This window comes from Olea europaea, chromosome 3 (assembly GCF_002742605.1).
Source record: "Olea europaea var. sylvestris chromosome 3, O_europaea_v1, whole genome shotgun sequence".
NCBI lineage: Eukaryota > Viridiplantae > Streptophyta > Magnoliopsida > Lamiales > Oleaceae > Olea > Olea europaea.
In genome coordinates, this window is record NC_036239.1 from 6,060,564 (window position 1) to 6,078,518 (window position 17,955).

The 17,955-nt window shown below is 35.4% G+C and overlaps 1 protein-coding gene across 1 annotated transcript; it reads left to right on the forward strand.

The window, feature by feature from the left end:
* The first annotated feature begins 1,022 nt into the window (after positions 1-1,022).
* On the forward strand, positions 1,023-2,329 carry LOC111383769 (PRA1 family protein E-like). The gene has a single exon (XM_023007922.1). The coding sequence runs from the start codon at positions 1,175-1,177 to the stop codon at positions 1,745-1,747; it is 573 nt and encodes a 190-aa protein (XP_022863690.1). The 5' UTR covers positions 1,023-1,174; the 3' UTR covers positions 1,748-2,329.
* The last annotated feature ends 15,626 nt before the right edge of the window (positions 2,330-17,955 follow it).

Below are 17,955 nucleotides of genomic sequence, written 5' to 3' on the forward strand. Positions count from 1 at the left end.
TAATTATTCATTATTAATTTTCACAAATTTTTAGAAAAATTACTTGTTAGATTCTTTAAGGACTTAGATAGAAGATTTCTATTATGTAAAGGGTTGCTTTTAATATTTGTTTAGGGGTGTTTTAGGTAGTTCAAAATATTTATAAAAGTCAAAGGTTATTTTGGAAAATTCTTCTTTTATTTGGGTTATTTTCATGTATTTCCCCGGGTGTGAACTGGGGCAATTTGCAATTTATCTTTAGAAGCCTTATGCTGACACCCTTTAAAATTTTAATATATTTTTAACTCTCTTCATTTTAATCAGATTTTTCAATAAAACAATATTATACATAAATCCAGAATTTTTCCTTTTTTTAACACATATTTTTCCAAAAAAATACTATTCCATAATTTATTTTACCAAAATTTATCTTTATAACGGGCTCAATTTGGAGCCCATTATACAAAATCGAGGAAATCCCCCAAATGATCACCGAACTTTGCCAAAATTCCCTAATAGGTCACCGAACTTCACTTCGTCCTTAAATGGTCACCGAACTTTGCCAAAATCCTCTACGAGGTCACCGAACTTCACTTCGCTTCTAAACGGTCACTGAACTTTGTCGAAATTCCCCAAGAAGTCACTCAACTTTTACAAATTGAGACTCCATGTATAATAAGTTCAGTGACCTCTCATGGGCTTTTTGCAAAGTTCAACGACCATTTAGGAGTGAAGTGAAGTTCGGTGACTATTTAGGGACGATGTGAAATTCGGTGACCTCCTAGGAGATTTTGACATAGTTCGATGACCAATGGGGGGATTTCCTCTACAAAATCTCATTAATATACAGTAAAAACTAATAAACAAGCAAGCGAATTTTATTTGCCATTTTTGGACCGTCGAAAATTGGTTGGACGTATTTACCCTCACCTAGCCAAGTCTATTGACATCATTTTTGGAACGCTCTTCACAAAAGTCATAAAATGGTAGCTGTCTTGGTCTGAATGGACCAAATATTATGAAAATGGGAATGGAAAATGTGCAAAGTGTGAAAATAATGGGGCCATATTTTCAATTTCAGTCAATCACCCATCAGTGTGTGATGGGTAAGCTAACACTGTTGTAGGGATTAATTAAGAATTGTTTTCTCTTTCCCCTCCGCACCTCATCGCTGATAAGCCACCACAGTACAACAATGTCCATAAACTCATACTCCGCATCCACTCGTACCCCCACCATCAAACAAGCTTCACCGTCCTTGATCTCTCGCGTTCGATCCTATTATGATATACGCCGCCCATGGCGCGTGTTTTTCGAAATCTCCGCATTTTCTCTACCTTCCGGCTGGGCCGAGGCCATGTCCCGAATCCGCCGCAATCTCAACCATTTCCGCTTCAATTACGCTATTATCGTCCTCTTCATCCTCTTTTGCAGTCTAATCTACCACCCCATTTCGATGATTGTATTCTTGATCACCTTCGTTGCTTGGTTTGTCCTCTACTTCTTTCGCGACGACCCACTTGTCGTATTCAACAGAGTTGTTGATGATCGGGTAGTTTTGGTGGTTTTGAGCCTGATTACTGTAGTTGCACTAGTGTATACTCATGTGGGTTTGAATGTGCTTGTGGCATTAATCATTGGGTTTGTTGTGATCAGTGTTCATGCGGCTTTTAGGGGTTATGAGGACTTGTTCTTGGACGAAAGTGAGGCAGCCGAAAATGGATTGCTCTCAGTTGTTGGCGGGGAGCAGCCGTATCGCCCAATTTAGAGTTTTGGAGCTGATTCTTTCGATCTTATGGGAAAATGAGTTGCTTCTTTTAGTTTTGTATCTATTGTGGAATTGAGTTGAAGTTTCATTGTTGATGCTGGGGATTGCAATTTAACCTTTTTTTTTCCAAAATTCCGAAGTTAAGTGGTTGCTTATGATTGAGTTAGGGAAGCTGAAATCATCATTCAGAGAATTTTGCATCTCTAACTCAGCATTGTAGTCTTGTGGAGTAATTTCTAGTTTGAGGTTGTGTTGCTGAGAAGAAGTTGCAAGCATTAGTGGAAGTTATAGAGCAAACTTCATAGCTAGAAGATTGTGGTCGACGTGAATAAGTGAATTGTTGATCTCTTCTTAAATTTTAATTCGATGATGTTTGCTTTGTTCAATTCTTACAGCTGCATGTGTAGTTTGATTTATGTTAAGCAGATATCTAAAATGTTGCTAGTTTTTGCTCTATTCGAATTTGAATCGAAGTTATACTTGATTTTTTAGTGTTTTTTTTCTTGTAGTTGTGTGTACGATATTAGCAAATTGTTAAGAGTTTGGTGGCAATTATTGGGCTAATGGAACTTCATTTCTAAATGGGTGGTTTTCATTTATGTATTGTTTTCTTGAGATTGGTTGGAGTATGAAATATTTGGTCTGTCTTTTGCCTTTTTGGCTTCTTTAGGAATTGCTCACGTAGAACAATTTATTAACTACTAGAAGACAAGTTTTTTGTGCAATGAATAGAAGGAATTTATCATTTTTGGTTTTTTTTCCCATAGTGTGAAGTTTCGAGCACTTGTTCCCCTAACATATCATTGACTTGGTATGTTTGATGGGTTTATATTTTCTGAACTTGTGCCTGTATTTTGAAGTAATAGATGCGTTCTCTATGATTAGTTTTGCTCAAGTCTCATACCCCAGACGAAAACTAAGCTTCCACTCACGACCCATGTGACAAGCTACACCAAGTCAGAAGTGTAGATTGCTTTAAAGTTTTCATCATGGGCAGTTTCTCATTCAATTGGCTGTGAATTTGACTATGTTGGTTAGTGTTCCTCAATAAGTCATGTAGCTCTATTGGTGATTTTTTTAGGCTTTGGGGAGTGTCAAGATCAAAATGGCCTGCCTGTTAAAGACATATTTAAGAGGCGGGTGCTCGATGATAACTTCAGAGATAAAGAGGTAAAGTCGAAACTCTCAAGAACTAGCACATGCGGAGGTGTTTGAATAAAGCTTAGTGCTATTATATCACTACTAAAAACAAGAAAAGTGCAATTTTTGCTCAAGTTGAGAACGAAGTGCAATGACATAAAACATGAAAAGATAAAACGTTAAATATATCAAAAATAAAAAATAAAAAATAAAAAATGACACACCAAGGAGTTGACAGAAGAACTTAACCCTCAGCATACTCAACACTGTATATGATAATGTGAAAGAGAACCTATAAAGGTAAAAACACCCATAATACTCTAATGCCTCCCCAGTAAACAATTCTCGACTCATCCGTTCTATCGGCATTCATTGCATTGGTTGTTCATGGATTTCGTTATCAAGAAGTGTTGGATTTGGTTGGTATGTAAACTGCAAAACTTTCAGATCTCGACAAAATAATTTGTTTCTTGAAGAAAACATTATGCACTAACATCACCAGCTAATTGTGAAAAGTGGGGCCCGAAAAAAGAAACAATGTGGATAATCATATATAAAACCAGTAAAGTAACAAGAACCAAACCTGTGTATAAGCATCAACTGCAGTCATATAATCCTTCCTCTTTGAAGCATCACCACCTCTTGCCTTTGCTTCAGCAGCTTTCTTCTTGGCCTCTTGTGTTACGTGAAAATTAATCGTTAGAGAGTAAGTCAAGAGGAAAACCGGACTCAGAATCAGTCTTCAAACAAGTGTCAGAAACAGAAAGCCTTCACAAAATGTAGGGAAAATGGAATAACTTGCTGTTAAATGACATTAATACTTTAGCATATACATCAGAATACTATTCCCTTGCTTTTGACCATTTCTTTCACCCACCAACATGTTGAAATCACTACATGAACAATAGGAATTAAGTCATGTATATATAAAAACAATTCAAATGCTACTATCATCGTGTCTGTAGTAGCATATAGATAAAAACGCTAAGTCCACACGCAATGCATCTTTTACCATATCGAATTGGATAAGACGTAAAGACCTTTCCATATCCTTATATCGTTTAGGCGATAATGACACTTATTTCCAAGGAATAATTTGCTGCTCAGGTAAAAAGCACCCCAGTAGATCATTCAGATCGATATCACAATATTCTTTCAATGAATAATGGATTGTTGCCACTGGGGGAGGCATTCTGCATAAAATGCCATTTGGTAGATAAAGGACTTGAGGTTGATTAAACAGTATGACATCAAAATTAACAAAGAGGTCAAAAGGGTAACTAATGTGGGACAATACCAAGAGAAAATCCAAAACCAATTAGAAAAGAAAATAAATAAGGGTCCGTTTGATAGCATCCAATTTCATGGAAAATGTCACATTCGAGGAATTTGTTTTTTACTTTGAATTGAAGTTCGAATTCCAAGGTATAAACACTTAAAGCATGTTTTTGACCAATTCCATGAAAATTGAATTCTTATGGTTTTGGTGGTTTTTCTTTTCCAACTTCCATGGAATTGGTTTGCCTTTTCCACCTTTGCTATCAAACGAACCCTAAGATAAATATTATTTCCTACTAAAAAACTTGTGTTTAGCTGTATCTTTTCTAGGTATAGTTTGGATATGACTTTTATCTTTTATTTAAATAGCACTATAATTTCTTTATTGATTAGAATAAGATTTTTAATTAGATTAGATTTTACTAGTTTCCTTATTTCAATATCCTAGTATTAGTAGAAATAGGTAATAATCTTCTCGATAAATAAAGAGGTTTTGTACACTTTTTCAAAATTCAATTTCATTATTCAATTCTTGATTAATAAGATATTTCAGTTTTTCAATTTATTAGTGAATTCCAAATAATTATCACATTTGTTCAAGCTAAATTCGAACAAACATCCGTTTGTGTGTTACAAACAAGACCCTTTATTATTATCCATGTTTCCGTCTTGCATCAGTAGCCCCTATGAAAATTAAGCTACTAAATGAAAAGAAGTCAAAATAAAATCCCAAGTTGCTAACTCTTGAGAAATGAGAAGGTCCAGAGTTCCAGTTTGGGCTGCATTTAGGAACTTCTGAACTTTTTCTCTCACTGCAATCAAAGAAAGGTAACATCGATACTTGCTCAAAAAGACGTGCACATATACATTATAATCCACCTTTCACGAGTCACATAGTTGGAGAAGAGCCACTTTCCCTGGAAATCGACCTGCGAAATATCCAACTAGACCATATCCCCACTTCTCTTCAATAATTTCTTCATCCGAGATATCCAAAATCACATCTTCGGATTTGTTTTCAAAAAGTTTCAATATCATGGCTCTTCTCAACTATGTGACTCGTGGAAGGTGGATTATAAATATTTTGTGCACGCGAGCGGTTGGTTGGTGTTCAAATTCGAAACGGATGTGGATAGATTAAGTGTATTGCATGGGGGTCCATATTTGGTTTATGGGAGACCGTTAATGCTAAAAGTTATGCCACGTTATTTTGATTTTGATGATAAGGACGTGAGTACATGCCGGTTTGGATAAACCAACCGGGGTTGCCTTTAGAATTTTGGAATACGAATGCCTTGGGCAAAATTATGTCTAAGGTTGGAAAACCCATCTCACCCGACAAAATTACGGCAACTAGAGGGTGACTTTCCTATGCAAGAGCCCTTGTCGAAATTGATACTTCTATTGAACTTGTGTGGAAGGTTAAAATTAGACTCCCAAATGGCACGTTGAGGGAACAAGAAATTTATTTTGAACATGAACCAAAATTTTATGGTTCTTCTAAAGTGTTCGGTCATACTTCTCTTGGATGCAACATTAAACATGCCGAGGGGGACAAAGGAAAGGCAAAAAATGTGGAGTCTTCTAATGTAAAAACTCAGGATACTCATGGAACAAAAAAGCTGGCTGGACAATCAGCCTGTAATTCACAGCTTCCTCCTACCGAGACAGCAAACTGTGGGAAAAATAATGGGCAGCATTCTGGGGATTTGGATGAGCAACAAAGATTTCCTCTTAACCGAAATACAAAGCACTTAATTGATGACCAGCAAGGCCAGATTCTCGGTCAGGATGAGGAACCATTTGTTGAGGTCATTAGCAAGAAAAATCGGCCTGTTTCGGGGAAAAAATATGCTCTTGATGGATACTCCAAATCTGGACCAGTTTCATCATCTTATCAATATGAGGCAGATTCTAGTAATTTGAAAAATGAAAAGCTAAAAGGCAAGTTCGAGGACAAAAGGAAATCAGTTTCGAAAGTTGACAAGAAGAATGGTGCATCCCTTGCTTCTATATCATGAAGATCGCTTCTTGAAATATTAGGGGTATGAATCCACCCTTAAAACAAAATGGGATTCGAGATTTATTAAGCAACATTGCATTGATATCATGGGTATTTTGGAGACAAAGTTGGGAGATCAAAAATTTAAGAGAATTTTGCGGAACAAGTTCGATGGCTTCATGCATGTTAACAATTTTTGCACTCATGCAGCTGGACGGATCTTGATTTTGTGGAATCCATCCAAAGTGTTTTTGGATGTGATGGAAGTTCATCCACAAATCATTCATTGTAAAGCTACTTACAATGTAACATCTTATATCTTTCTTGTTAGTTTTGTTTATGGATTTCATACTTTGTTTAACCGGTGGTCGCTTTGAAATAACATTATGGAATTCAATGCTAAAGTTTCATCGCCTTGGATAATTCTTGGTGATTACAACAATGTTCTCAAATTTGATGAGAAGTGTAATGGGGGCGGATGTTACTCATGAAATTTAAGGATTTTGAAAATTATCGCCTTCATGTGTGCCTCACCGATGTGCACTCCATTGGTTGTTATTACACGTGGACTAATAACTCAGTTTGGAGCAAAATTGATAGAGCAGTGGTCAATGATATCTGGGTGCAAAATGGGGCATATGTTGATGCAAATTTCTACCTTCCGGATGCCTTTCCAACCACTCCTCTTGCATTGTTTCCGTTCATGACCGTGTTGGGACGGTAATAAACCTTATAAGTTTTTCAACATGTGGACTACGCATGAGGACTTTCATTATCTTATTCAAACTTGTTGAAACTTTAATATGCGGGGGACAGAGCAATTTATCATTTACAAGAAGTTGAGCAAACTAAAGGGAGTTTTGAAGGAGCTTAATTCTAAGCATTTTGGGCACATTTCGACTAGGGTAAATGAGGCTAAAAATGATTAGGAGGATGCTCAATTACAACTACATAATCAGCCCATGAATGAACATTTTCAACTTACGGTTGCTAAATTGAGGAAGAAAGCCATTGGTTTATGTGAAGCGGAGCGTAGTTTTTATTATCAAAAGGCAAAATGCATCTTCCTTAAGCAAAGTGATAAATATACAAAGTTCTTTTACTCGGTGGTAAAGAGGAACTCTAGGAGGAGCTTTATAGCTACTATTCTTAAGGTGGATGTGATGTATACCACTTCACAAGACCAAGTTACATTGGAATTTGTCAATTTCTATACTAACTTGCTGGGGAAAAATGTGCCGATTTGGTCGATTGACAAGGACATAATTTGTAATGGGCCTTTAGTATCTTTGGAACAAGACAAGGCATTGGTTCAGGACATTTCTATTGACGAGATCAAAGAGGCTCTTTTTGGGATTGAAGATGATATATTCTCGGGCCGTATGGGTACACTTCATGTTTTTTCAAAAGCGCATGGGGGTGTATTGAACATGATTTTATGGAGGCTATTATGGAATTCTTTTCATCGGGATCCATTCTTAAGCAAATCAACCATGCGATCATTGCTTTGGTGCCAAAGTCTACTCATATACCTAGTGTTGGGGATTATAGACTGATATCTTGTTGTAATGTGATCTATAAAGTGATCACAAAAATCATTTCATCTAGATTGAGGCCTATCTTGGGGGACATTGTGGACCAAGCACAAGCTGCTTTCATTGAAGGTAGGAGCATGAAGGAAAATATTCATCTTGCTCAAGAACTCATGAGACAATACAATAGAAAGAGGGTAGCTCCAAGATGCCTCCTAAAAATTGATATAAGGAAAGCTTATGATTCAGTAAGTTGGGATTTTCTCAAAAGTGTACTTGAAGGGTTGAATTTTCCTTTGAGATTTATTCACTGGGTTATGGAATGTGTTACCTCTCCAACATATCTCGTAGCTTTAAATGGGAGTATGCATGGATTCTTCAAAGGCGGGAAAGGTCTTCGGCAGGGTGATCCGCTATCCCCCTTTTTGTTTGTGCTTTGTCTTGAATACTTTTCTAAAATGATCAAGGATACTACAAATGATAGTGATTTTAATTATCACCCGAAATGTGGTCCCTTAAAGATAACTCATTTAGCTTTTGCGGATGACTTGATGCTCTTCGCAAGGGAAGATGCTATGTCGGTGCAAATTGTCATAAATTGCCTTGATAACTTTGGTTTTGTATCGAGTTTGAAGATCAACACTTTGAAATCCAGCTTATACACAACTGGGATTTATGGGTTTGAGCTTGAAAGAATCATAGAACTCTCAAATTTTCCGAAGGGTACTACGCCTTTTCGTTACTTGGGTATTCCTCTTGCTTTAGAAAGACTCAAAGTGAGTTCTTATGCTCCATTCCTTAATAAAATTGCAACTTATATTGGAGCTTGGAATTGATCTTCATTATCTTATGCTGGTAAAGTAGAACTCATTAGGGCTGTGCTTCAAGGTGTTGAATGTTTTTGGCTTTCTATCTTTCCTATCCCGACTACAATTACTTCAAGGGTTGTTAGCCTTTGTCGAAAATTCCTTTAGAGATAAAAGAAGTCTTTGATTACGTGGAAGGATCTTTGCCTTCCAAAGGACGAAGGGCACCTTAGATTAAAGGACTTGAAGAGTTGGAATTTAGCATTATTTGCTAAGTCCTTTGGAATATACAATATAAAAAAGACACTCTCTAGATTTGGTGGATTCATCAAGTATATCTCAACGGGACTTGCATTTGGGAGGTTCATCCTAGAAAATATCACTCTCCTCTCTTTAAGAAATTGTTGGAAATCAGAGACATATTTCATGAAAAGGGAGTTGCCCAACATATTCTTACTGACATCGAATCTGATGGACACTGGAATAATAGTACCTCGGTCTACTGATTTAGCCACAAATTTCCTTGCTGGGCATGCACAGAATATGAGCCAAACTCTGCAGAATCCAGACAGTTTAGTAGACGGGCAGATAGTGCACAATGACAGGCAGACTCAGGGATTTTTGGAACAATTTCTGGGCTGCTCGACATGTGATAAATTCAGCACAAAAATTGCCTATAATTTCTTTAGGCCTAAGGGTACTTTCAAGACTTGGGGAGCCGAAGTTTGGAAACCGTGCATTACTCCGAAGCATTCCTTTTTACTTTGGTTAGGGGTTCAATCTAAATTCCTAACTAAAGAAAAACTGCAATTTTTGGATATTGATCGTAATTGTGTGTTTTGTTGGCAATTGGCGGAAACTTGTGACCATCTTTTCTTTAAGTGTTCCTTCACATCTATCTTATGGGTGAATGTTAGGCGATGGTTCGGCATCAAGAGAGCTATGTTAACAATTGCTAGAGCTCTAAAATGGTTGAAAAAGGAAGCTCGTGGGACATCATGGCTAAGTAAGGCGAAGAGGATTACTCTTGCAAGCACCGTATATTACATTTGGTTTACACGGAATAGGAAGATTTTTGAAGATCTTTGGACCAACTTGGATTACATTGTGAGATGGATCAAGACACATGTATACAAAGTGAACATAATTTTGTATACGTGTGTCTTGATCTATTTCGAGTCTTTAGCATTGGGTTATTGACTTCTTATGCACTTCATTTTTTTTTTTTATATTCCACAGATATGCCCTGAGTAATTGTATGTGTTATTGACTTTTGACTCGTCTGGGAATGTCTGGTGTACTTGTATATGAAATATTTTTAATCAATGATATTTACATTTATCGATAAATAAAAAAAAATAAAAAAAAAGTGTGTTATATGAATTCAGGAAAGCAGACCTGCGAGAGCATCGGGAGCCGTTATTATTTCTAACAGCCGAGTGTAAAAGCGTACACACAGAATACGGAAATTCAACAAACACTTGACTCTTCTTTTTTTATTTTTTTATTTTTTTTGATAACCAGGTATTTCAGATTCGCCAGACTAAATCTTGGACCTCTAGCCACCGGCCCCTCAGTGACTCGAGGATGTAAATCCCAAAAAGTTGACTCTTCTTGACAATGGCAGAAGTGGTTGTTAATGTGTAGCCGAAGAGGAAGAAAAGAGTTTTGGACGAGAGAAAAGAGTCCCTCCCTAATGAACTTCAATAGTTAATGTAGGAGAAAAATTCAGCGAAGGTCATCCAACTACATTTTTGTTTCACGTTAGTCAGTTAATTTGTTTAATCAGATTTTGCACAATTTATAATTTCTTTAATTTGATCACCTAACTTATATTTTTATTTCAATTTCACCAAAGGTCCTATTGCATTTTTTTATTGAACGACGGGTGGCATTATATCCACTACCGTATGATGATTAGCTCATTTGTTAAATTTTTCCACCTAGTCACGAGTACTACTCATTGTATTTTTATTTATTTATATGCATATTATAAATATATATTAATAGGAGAGAAATTAGTGGTAAACAAGTATATAGTATTTGTATTTCTCAAAATGTATTGATAAAAAGTTACTTGAATATTTATAAGCATGAGCCAAGCATATGCTAAGTGGGGTTATAAATTCCGTTAGTCAAATTACAAAATATGTATATTTGGTAATGGTTATACGCAAAATGATTAATTTGAAATACAATTACAGGTTAAATGAGCAAATTTAGGGATGTATGTCATCACCTCTCGATGCCGCATTTGCCCTGACCCATTGGGGTGGTCGGGGGCTGTAACATCCATAAATTATTACAATATGTTTGGATTCCACTTCTAGCACAAAAAGGGTCCAATCACATGCCCAAGTGTCATGAAAGAGACATTAGGGTCTAGATCACCGAGACTTGTTGCTTGAATCTCGATGATCACTTGAATAAAGATGTGTAGAACTCTAAAACTTTACCAAAGATATTATTAGAGCCCTTGAACGTTCTCGAACTTGGACAAGGCTCATCTCGGTACAAAAAATTTGACAAATCAATCTTGATGTTAGTATATCATGACTTTCCGTGAAAACAAAGTGTTCCTGAACAAATGTAACAAGACCACAACAATCAATGAGTTTATAGAATAAGAACTTAATCTTGATATCAACAAAATAATGAAAAAAAAAAAGTCACAAAATTGATTAAATGCCCCTTATCCAAACTCCTATAAATAGGTCAATACACTTAAAAAAGGGAGATTCAAATACAAAAAAAAATAAAAATAAAAAAAAATTCAAAAGATAAAATTCGATAGAAATTGAAAGAAAAACAACAGGTGACTTTATAAGATGCAATATATTATTGTATTTTAAAAATAATAATAATATTAAAAAAATAGGTAAATACAAAGTTGTTGTGTAATACAGGATCTTGAGTTAATTGTTTCAATAGTTGCTGAACTTATGTATGTAATTATGTATTTTCAATTGTTCACTATAGTTTAAAATATCGAGTTTTGACCACTAAATTTATCCAAATGTTGAATGTTACTCAGTGGCATAAAATCCATTTCAAACCTCTAATGAAATTGGTTGCGTGGCTAACAGAATGTACAAGTGGTGTCCCATCACGCATTTACCAAATTGTCACGTAAGAAAGCTTCTTTCATTACTCACCAAACTTTGGAAAACGTTTTCAATTGCTTATTATACTTTGAAAAATGTCTTTGATTGTTCACTAAAATTTGAGGTGATTGAATTTTGTTCACTAAACTTGTGCTACAAGTGATAAGGTGGAGAAAGGAGTTCTAGTTGTCGATCTCACGAGAAATAATTAATCAATTACACAATAGTTAAATTTAATTTTTTAACAACGGAACACAATGAATTTTGAATTTGCAAATGATGAAAATAGCTTAAAATTCTATCAAAATAACGAAAAGATCAAATAATCCTCAATTATGTTGGCTAAATTATATATATATGTCTCGTCACTGTTATCAAATTGAGAGAACTTTTCTTCAAGAAGATGGACTAAACAGACTTATTTGTCCTCCTACTTCTAAATAAGCCAAAAATACAAAATTATGACAAAATATGGCACTCATTTAAAAGCATGCTAACTATATATTTATTTTTTACGAAAATCATGATTAAAGACAACTGATGCTAGTTAATGAAGATTAAACATAAAAATGTGATAAAAAAAGTTAAGAATATAAATTTAAAAATGAATATGTTAAGAACATTGCACATAGGCGTCTTTTGAGACATAACTATGGAACAATGACACGACTAGATAACATAATAAACAAGCGGTCTTAACCAAACCCTTTTAACTCAAGTCATCAGTTTCATTAATGCTATTTCTCCTCCTCCCTTGCCTGAGAAATTGGCGGCCCGCTTCTCCCTTGCAACATTTTGCCGGGTCACACACAGAGGCAGCTGCTCGGACAATCTCCTTTTTTGACCTAGTTTCTACAGAACGGTGGCACGTGCTCTAAATGCTTTAGCTCCTCGGTTTCCGACTTGTAAAGAGTCTGTCTTGATCCTATTCCCCTCTCAATGAGAAACTAGAATTAGAGGGAGAATTAAAAGGTTCGGAATTCGGACGTTGATTGGCGATCGTGACGAAGAAGCTTAGAACCGCCGTGGAAGGCTGTTGTAAACGGCCGAGTTGGGTGGTGAAGGATTATGTTTTCTTGAACACCCGTCCATTACGCCCTCTGTTGCTCAACTGAATTCAGCATTCATTTCTAACTACCATTTAACCTTATACTTGGCATGTTTTTTTTTTTTTTTTTGAACATGGGACGGAAACTTTTTGAGATGTAGGAATGTTACAAGTATTTTTCTACTCTATTAATTCGATGTGGTGTTAATGTTGTATTAAAGACTCGTGAAGTCGAATTAAAATCTCTCGACTAGAAGATGCAAACATCTGGACTCCTTCGTGTACATCAGGAGTCCATTGATGAGAAGGGGTTGGGGAAAACTTGAACCCAATTCCTACAATGATGAATATGAGCGCAATTGAAATTTTTGGGGAGATAGATTTGTGTATTGATAACATTCATAGGATCGATATAAAACTCTACAAATCTCAGAAATTAACAAATCAAAAAATCTCCAAGAAATTATCTCTGAATTTCAACACACTGACATCAAAGTATCACTTCCTCTCAAAAACCTAACACCATACCCAGAAACAACACATGCTAATAACATATTAATAATCTCTCCCTAACAACACACACGCATGTGTTTATCAATCTCCCAACCAAAACTTTGAGATTGAAGAAGAGAGAATTCTGGAAGAGCGACGTGTATAGTATGAAGATTAGGGCAACCAAGACATATATTTATACTCCTGTCAGCCACTGATCTTTATCTAATCCAACGGTCTAGAACAACTGATGATTTTTGCCATTGTTGAGACGGTTGTGCTACATGTGTGCATATTTATTTTTACATTCTTGTTTTTTCTTATATAAATGGAAAATGCAACAAAACAACACAACACAACACAATACAAACCAGATATTTCCAAATCTCAAGGGCTTCCATGACTAAAATGGTTGTCCAATAGGTTTAACAAGAAACCCAGAGACTGTATCCAAGTTGTTCTAACAAGCACCGTAGGTTGCTCGTTTGTGACCGACTCTGCTCCCCTCTCCCCCCATCCCTTACTCGGCCTTTGAAAGATAAATAGCACTCATCCGTAGTGCTCCAAAAGAACTTTGGACAGAGAAGCAAAACGAAGAAGAGGTGGTTTTAGCAAAGGATCTCTATTTGAAATCCTAACTGCTCCGAGGCATGAACATTTTTGTTATTCCCCAACTCTCATAACCTAGACAGTCATAACTATAACTATCCCAAAAATGTAGCAGCTCAGCGCAGCTCATCACTCAGCCTTGTTTATGTTTTCATATCTCACTTTGGTCTTACTTCAATCTCATGGGGAGACATTTTGTGCCATATATCTATTGAAAAGGGAGAATTAGCTGGCTTTATCACAAATCGATTCTCAGACACAGCCAAGGAGCTTGTTCGTTTCACTGCAAGGAGCAGATTTTTAACTCTGAACAAATTCATCTCCTCTCCCCAAAATCCTATATCAACCTTCACCCAGGCATATGTTGGTTTCCTTTAACTACTAAACTGCTAAAAAGAAAATCAATCTGCAGAAGAGAAAGTCAAAATTTAAATTTGAATCTAGAATTGCTCAAAAAATTTCATTTTCTCATTGATCTAAAGCAAATCAAGAACAGAATCCAACAAAAAGAACTGATACATATAAATATTAAAAAAGGGGAGAAGTAAATAAATAGATAATAGGAGATCATCTAATATCCCAAAAATTCATAACCCAATATTTAGTATCAAATTCACAAACCCGTTTCAATTTCATCACCAATGGCAGATCTATTGCGCCGGCTTTTCGGCTTCCACGGCTGAAGCAAGGAATCGTGATACTTGGATGGCAATCCCATCATTCCCTTGTTCCTCTTCATCACTGATTTTCCCTTTTTACTCATTTTCTTTTTCTCATTCTGTTCACGTTCTTCCTTCAACAATTCACAAATTGTAAACCCATCCAACTTCAATTCTCTCCTTCTTCTTCTGATCATCACGCGTCGTTGAATATACGGATATCCCACAACAGACCCAGCAGTCACTTGATGAATCGCCTTCACTAGTAGATCGAGGCCGTGGCAGCGGCTAGTAGGGATCAAAGTAGATGAAAATGGGCACGAATTTGACGAATCTTGCGACGAAACTGAAGAATTGATGGTGATCGATGAGCTCGAAGAAGAAGGTGGGGAAGAAGATGGAGCAGGCGAAGAACATGGTGATGAAAAAGAAACAGAACTTGCAGATGATTTTCCCCTAATCCTCATTGGAAATTACACGGGAAAAAAAATTGATCAGGAAAATGGGCTTAGATTTGGAATTCTGGGTTTTGTGATGTAGAATTGTGAGAAGATGCAGAAGCAGAGCAGAGCGTCCAATGGGTGGTAAATACTTTCTGTGAATTATATGGGAAATTGAGGGAACTGTTCAGACCCAAAACTAAAAAGCCAGCTGTTTCGCACTTTCCGAAATATGAATGCGGATGGCCAACACGTTAATTTTCCGGCATATTATAAGCTTAAGAGAAATTAAGCCCATTGTGACAACGTGTTTCTCAAATGAGAATGAGAAACACAACTTATATGAGAACAGAATAGTCTTTTATGCAAAATTTGATCCAGCTAGAAGAGGAAGGTCATATGGCAACCCCTAACTGGCACTTGACCCCTCACACGAGTTGTGCTAGTTTAAACTGGATCTGGTCCATTGGTTTTGAATTAACTGATAAGATTAATCACCCTTTTCTAAAGAATATTGGAAGGGGATGATTGAGTCTCTTCTTCTACCTATTGGTTTTTCTCTTCACCTCCTATCTAGTTTGTTTTTTCAAGATCTCTCAAGAGATCCAAATATCTACTGAAAACCTTTATAAATGGTCTTGCTACAGTAAATTCTTTGGCTTGTGAAGAAGGCCGATAACCTTTACAGTGGTTACGTGTCTTATCAGTGGTTAGGTTAAAATAGTGCTCATGATTTGGGAAATCCACTTGGATTAGCGACCATATCGTGTTCTGATTTGGGTCTTGGAACATTGTAATCTCTCTTGGACGTCTTTTGTACACTAGTAGTGGGCTGATCCCTGAGCTCCCAGAGTAGGCATTATTGGCCGAACTGGGTGAACAATTTTGGTGTTGATTTTTCTTGTTTTCTTACGTGCTTGCTATTTTTCATTTTTGGCTATTTTCATTCTTGGTTAACTGCCCTTTTTATGGACAAAATCCCTAACACCCTTGTTTGACACACTTCAAAATTTTAACACATTTTTATCTCTTCTTTTCAATTACAAATTTTTTAATAAAATAATATTACACGCAAATAAAAAAAAATTCTTCTTTTTCAATTACACATTCTCCTAAAGAATACTATTCCATAATATATTTTACCAAAATTTCTCTTTATAATGAATGTCAAACAAGGGCTAAGAGAGGTGTCCTCAAACGAGAGTTTAGTGAATTTTAAAACTTTATGTAAATTAAGATGTATTCAACTTGGATTATTATATAATTCACTAAAATTTAAGTGTTCTCAATTTAGTTTTTCAGAAAGAAATACTTAAAAATTTAGCTGTTCTCAACTTAGATTTCAATAGTTTATCAAGAAATTAGGTATCCTCAACCGCTACCAATAATTTGATGGATTTGAATAGATTTTAAAAGATTTCAAGTCATACATATAAATACCCAAAATCTGTAACAATTCTATACCTAATCCTCAAAATTTCACAGATTTCCATGCCATTCTCTGCAGCAAATTTTTCGCCTCTCCACCTCTTACTTTCTCTGTCGGGAACAAGTTTTTCGCCTCTCTCTGTCATGAACAAGTTTATCTGTGTACGTATGCTAATTTACAATTGATGATGATTTTTGGAAGCTTTAACACTATTTTTGTTGAATATTGGATGTGATTAAAAAGCTGATGAAATTAAATTATTATTTTTTCAATTGGGTCCCGAAGCATACATTCATGTCCACTATCAATAATTATTAATCATAAAAAGGTAGCTAATCAAATGTCATTACCAACTTCAACACCAAAAAAATACATCTCAAAACTTTTAACAGAAGAAAAATAAACAAATTCTAAATTGATGTAATGTAATGTATATCCCTCTCCACAACTTCTTAAAAGCCAAACTGCATTAAATTTCAAAATCAAATCTCAATACCAGTGGCAAAATCTCATAAATAAAAAAAAATGCTTAACCATGCGTACGCACCTTCCTGCAATTCGTGCGTACGCAAGTTTAGCAGATTGGCTTACTGCAACCAATCTACTTGGCTGTGCGTACTCTCTTCACAGGCCATGCGTACGCACAGTCCATCCGGGTAAGGGTTCACATTTCTGAGGAGAACTGCACGTAGGGTTCTCTATTTTTCATTTTTGTTAAACATATTTTTCCCCCAATACGCACAACACATCCAGGTGAGGGCCCACATTTCTGAGGAGAACCGCACGTAGGGTTCTCTATTTTCCATTTTTATTAAACATATTTTTCCCCAATGAAATTTCTAATAATTTATTTCCAATGAGTTTAATTTATTTAATAAAATTTCAAAATTTAACTATTCTTCGACTTGCGATCATGAAAATAAGAATTGTTTACTTAGATAGTCAGGGAACTAAATATGGTCATTCTTTTTCATTTTCTTTTGATTGAAAAATAGCAAATTTTCATTTTATATTTATTTTTAAAAATATAAATTTCTGTGTTTTTCATTTCAAAGCGAAGTGGCTTACACATATATTTTTTTGTTGATAACCTCAAACCAATCAATCGAATCACACATGCGGCTCTCCTATATCCATTTTTCTACAAACAATTGATCAAAAATTTATTTCAAGAAAATATGGTTTCTCCATGGCAGAAGGCAAACTTAACTTTGAAAATGACATTTCAATAGGAAATGACATTTCAAGACAGCTAGGATTATCTTCCATTATTTATATAATTCACAAGCCAAAGAATTGACTTTCCCAATAACTTTTCCAACAAAAAAGTGTGTTGTCATTTCAAATAGCTTTTAGGCTTTAAAACCTCTCCCAAACTAACAATAATTTACACAAATTTATTTTCATGTTTTATAGCTACGAACATATATTTTATTAGTAATGTTCTTGAAAATTACGAATTATTTAAGGGAAAAAAATTGTGTAATTAATTATTTATCAATAATCTTCCATTTTAAAACAAAATAGAATATAATGGAAACACAGTTTTATTCAACACAACATATAGAACATGTTATATACCTAAAATGCCAGCTTTTAATAAGTCATTTTAAAGAACTGATTCGATTTCTATAATCGATTTAAATTATGAAAAAAGAAAACAAAGAAA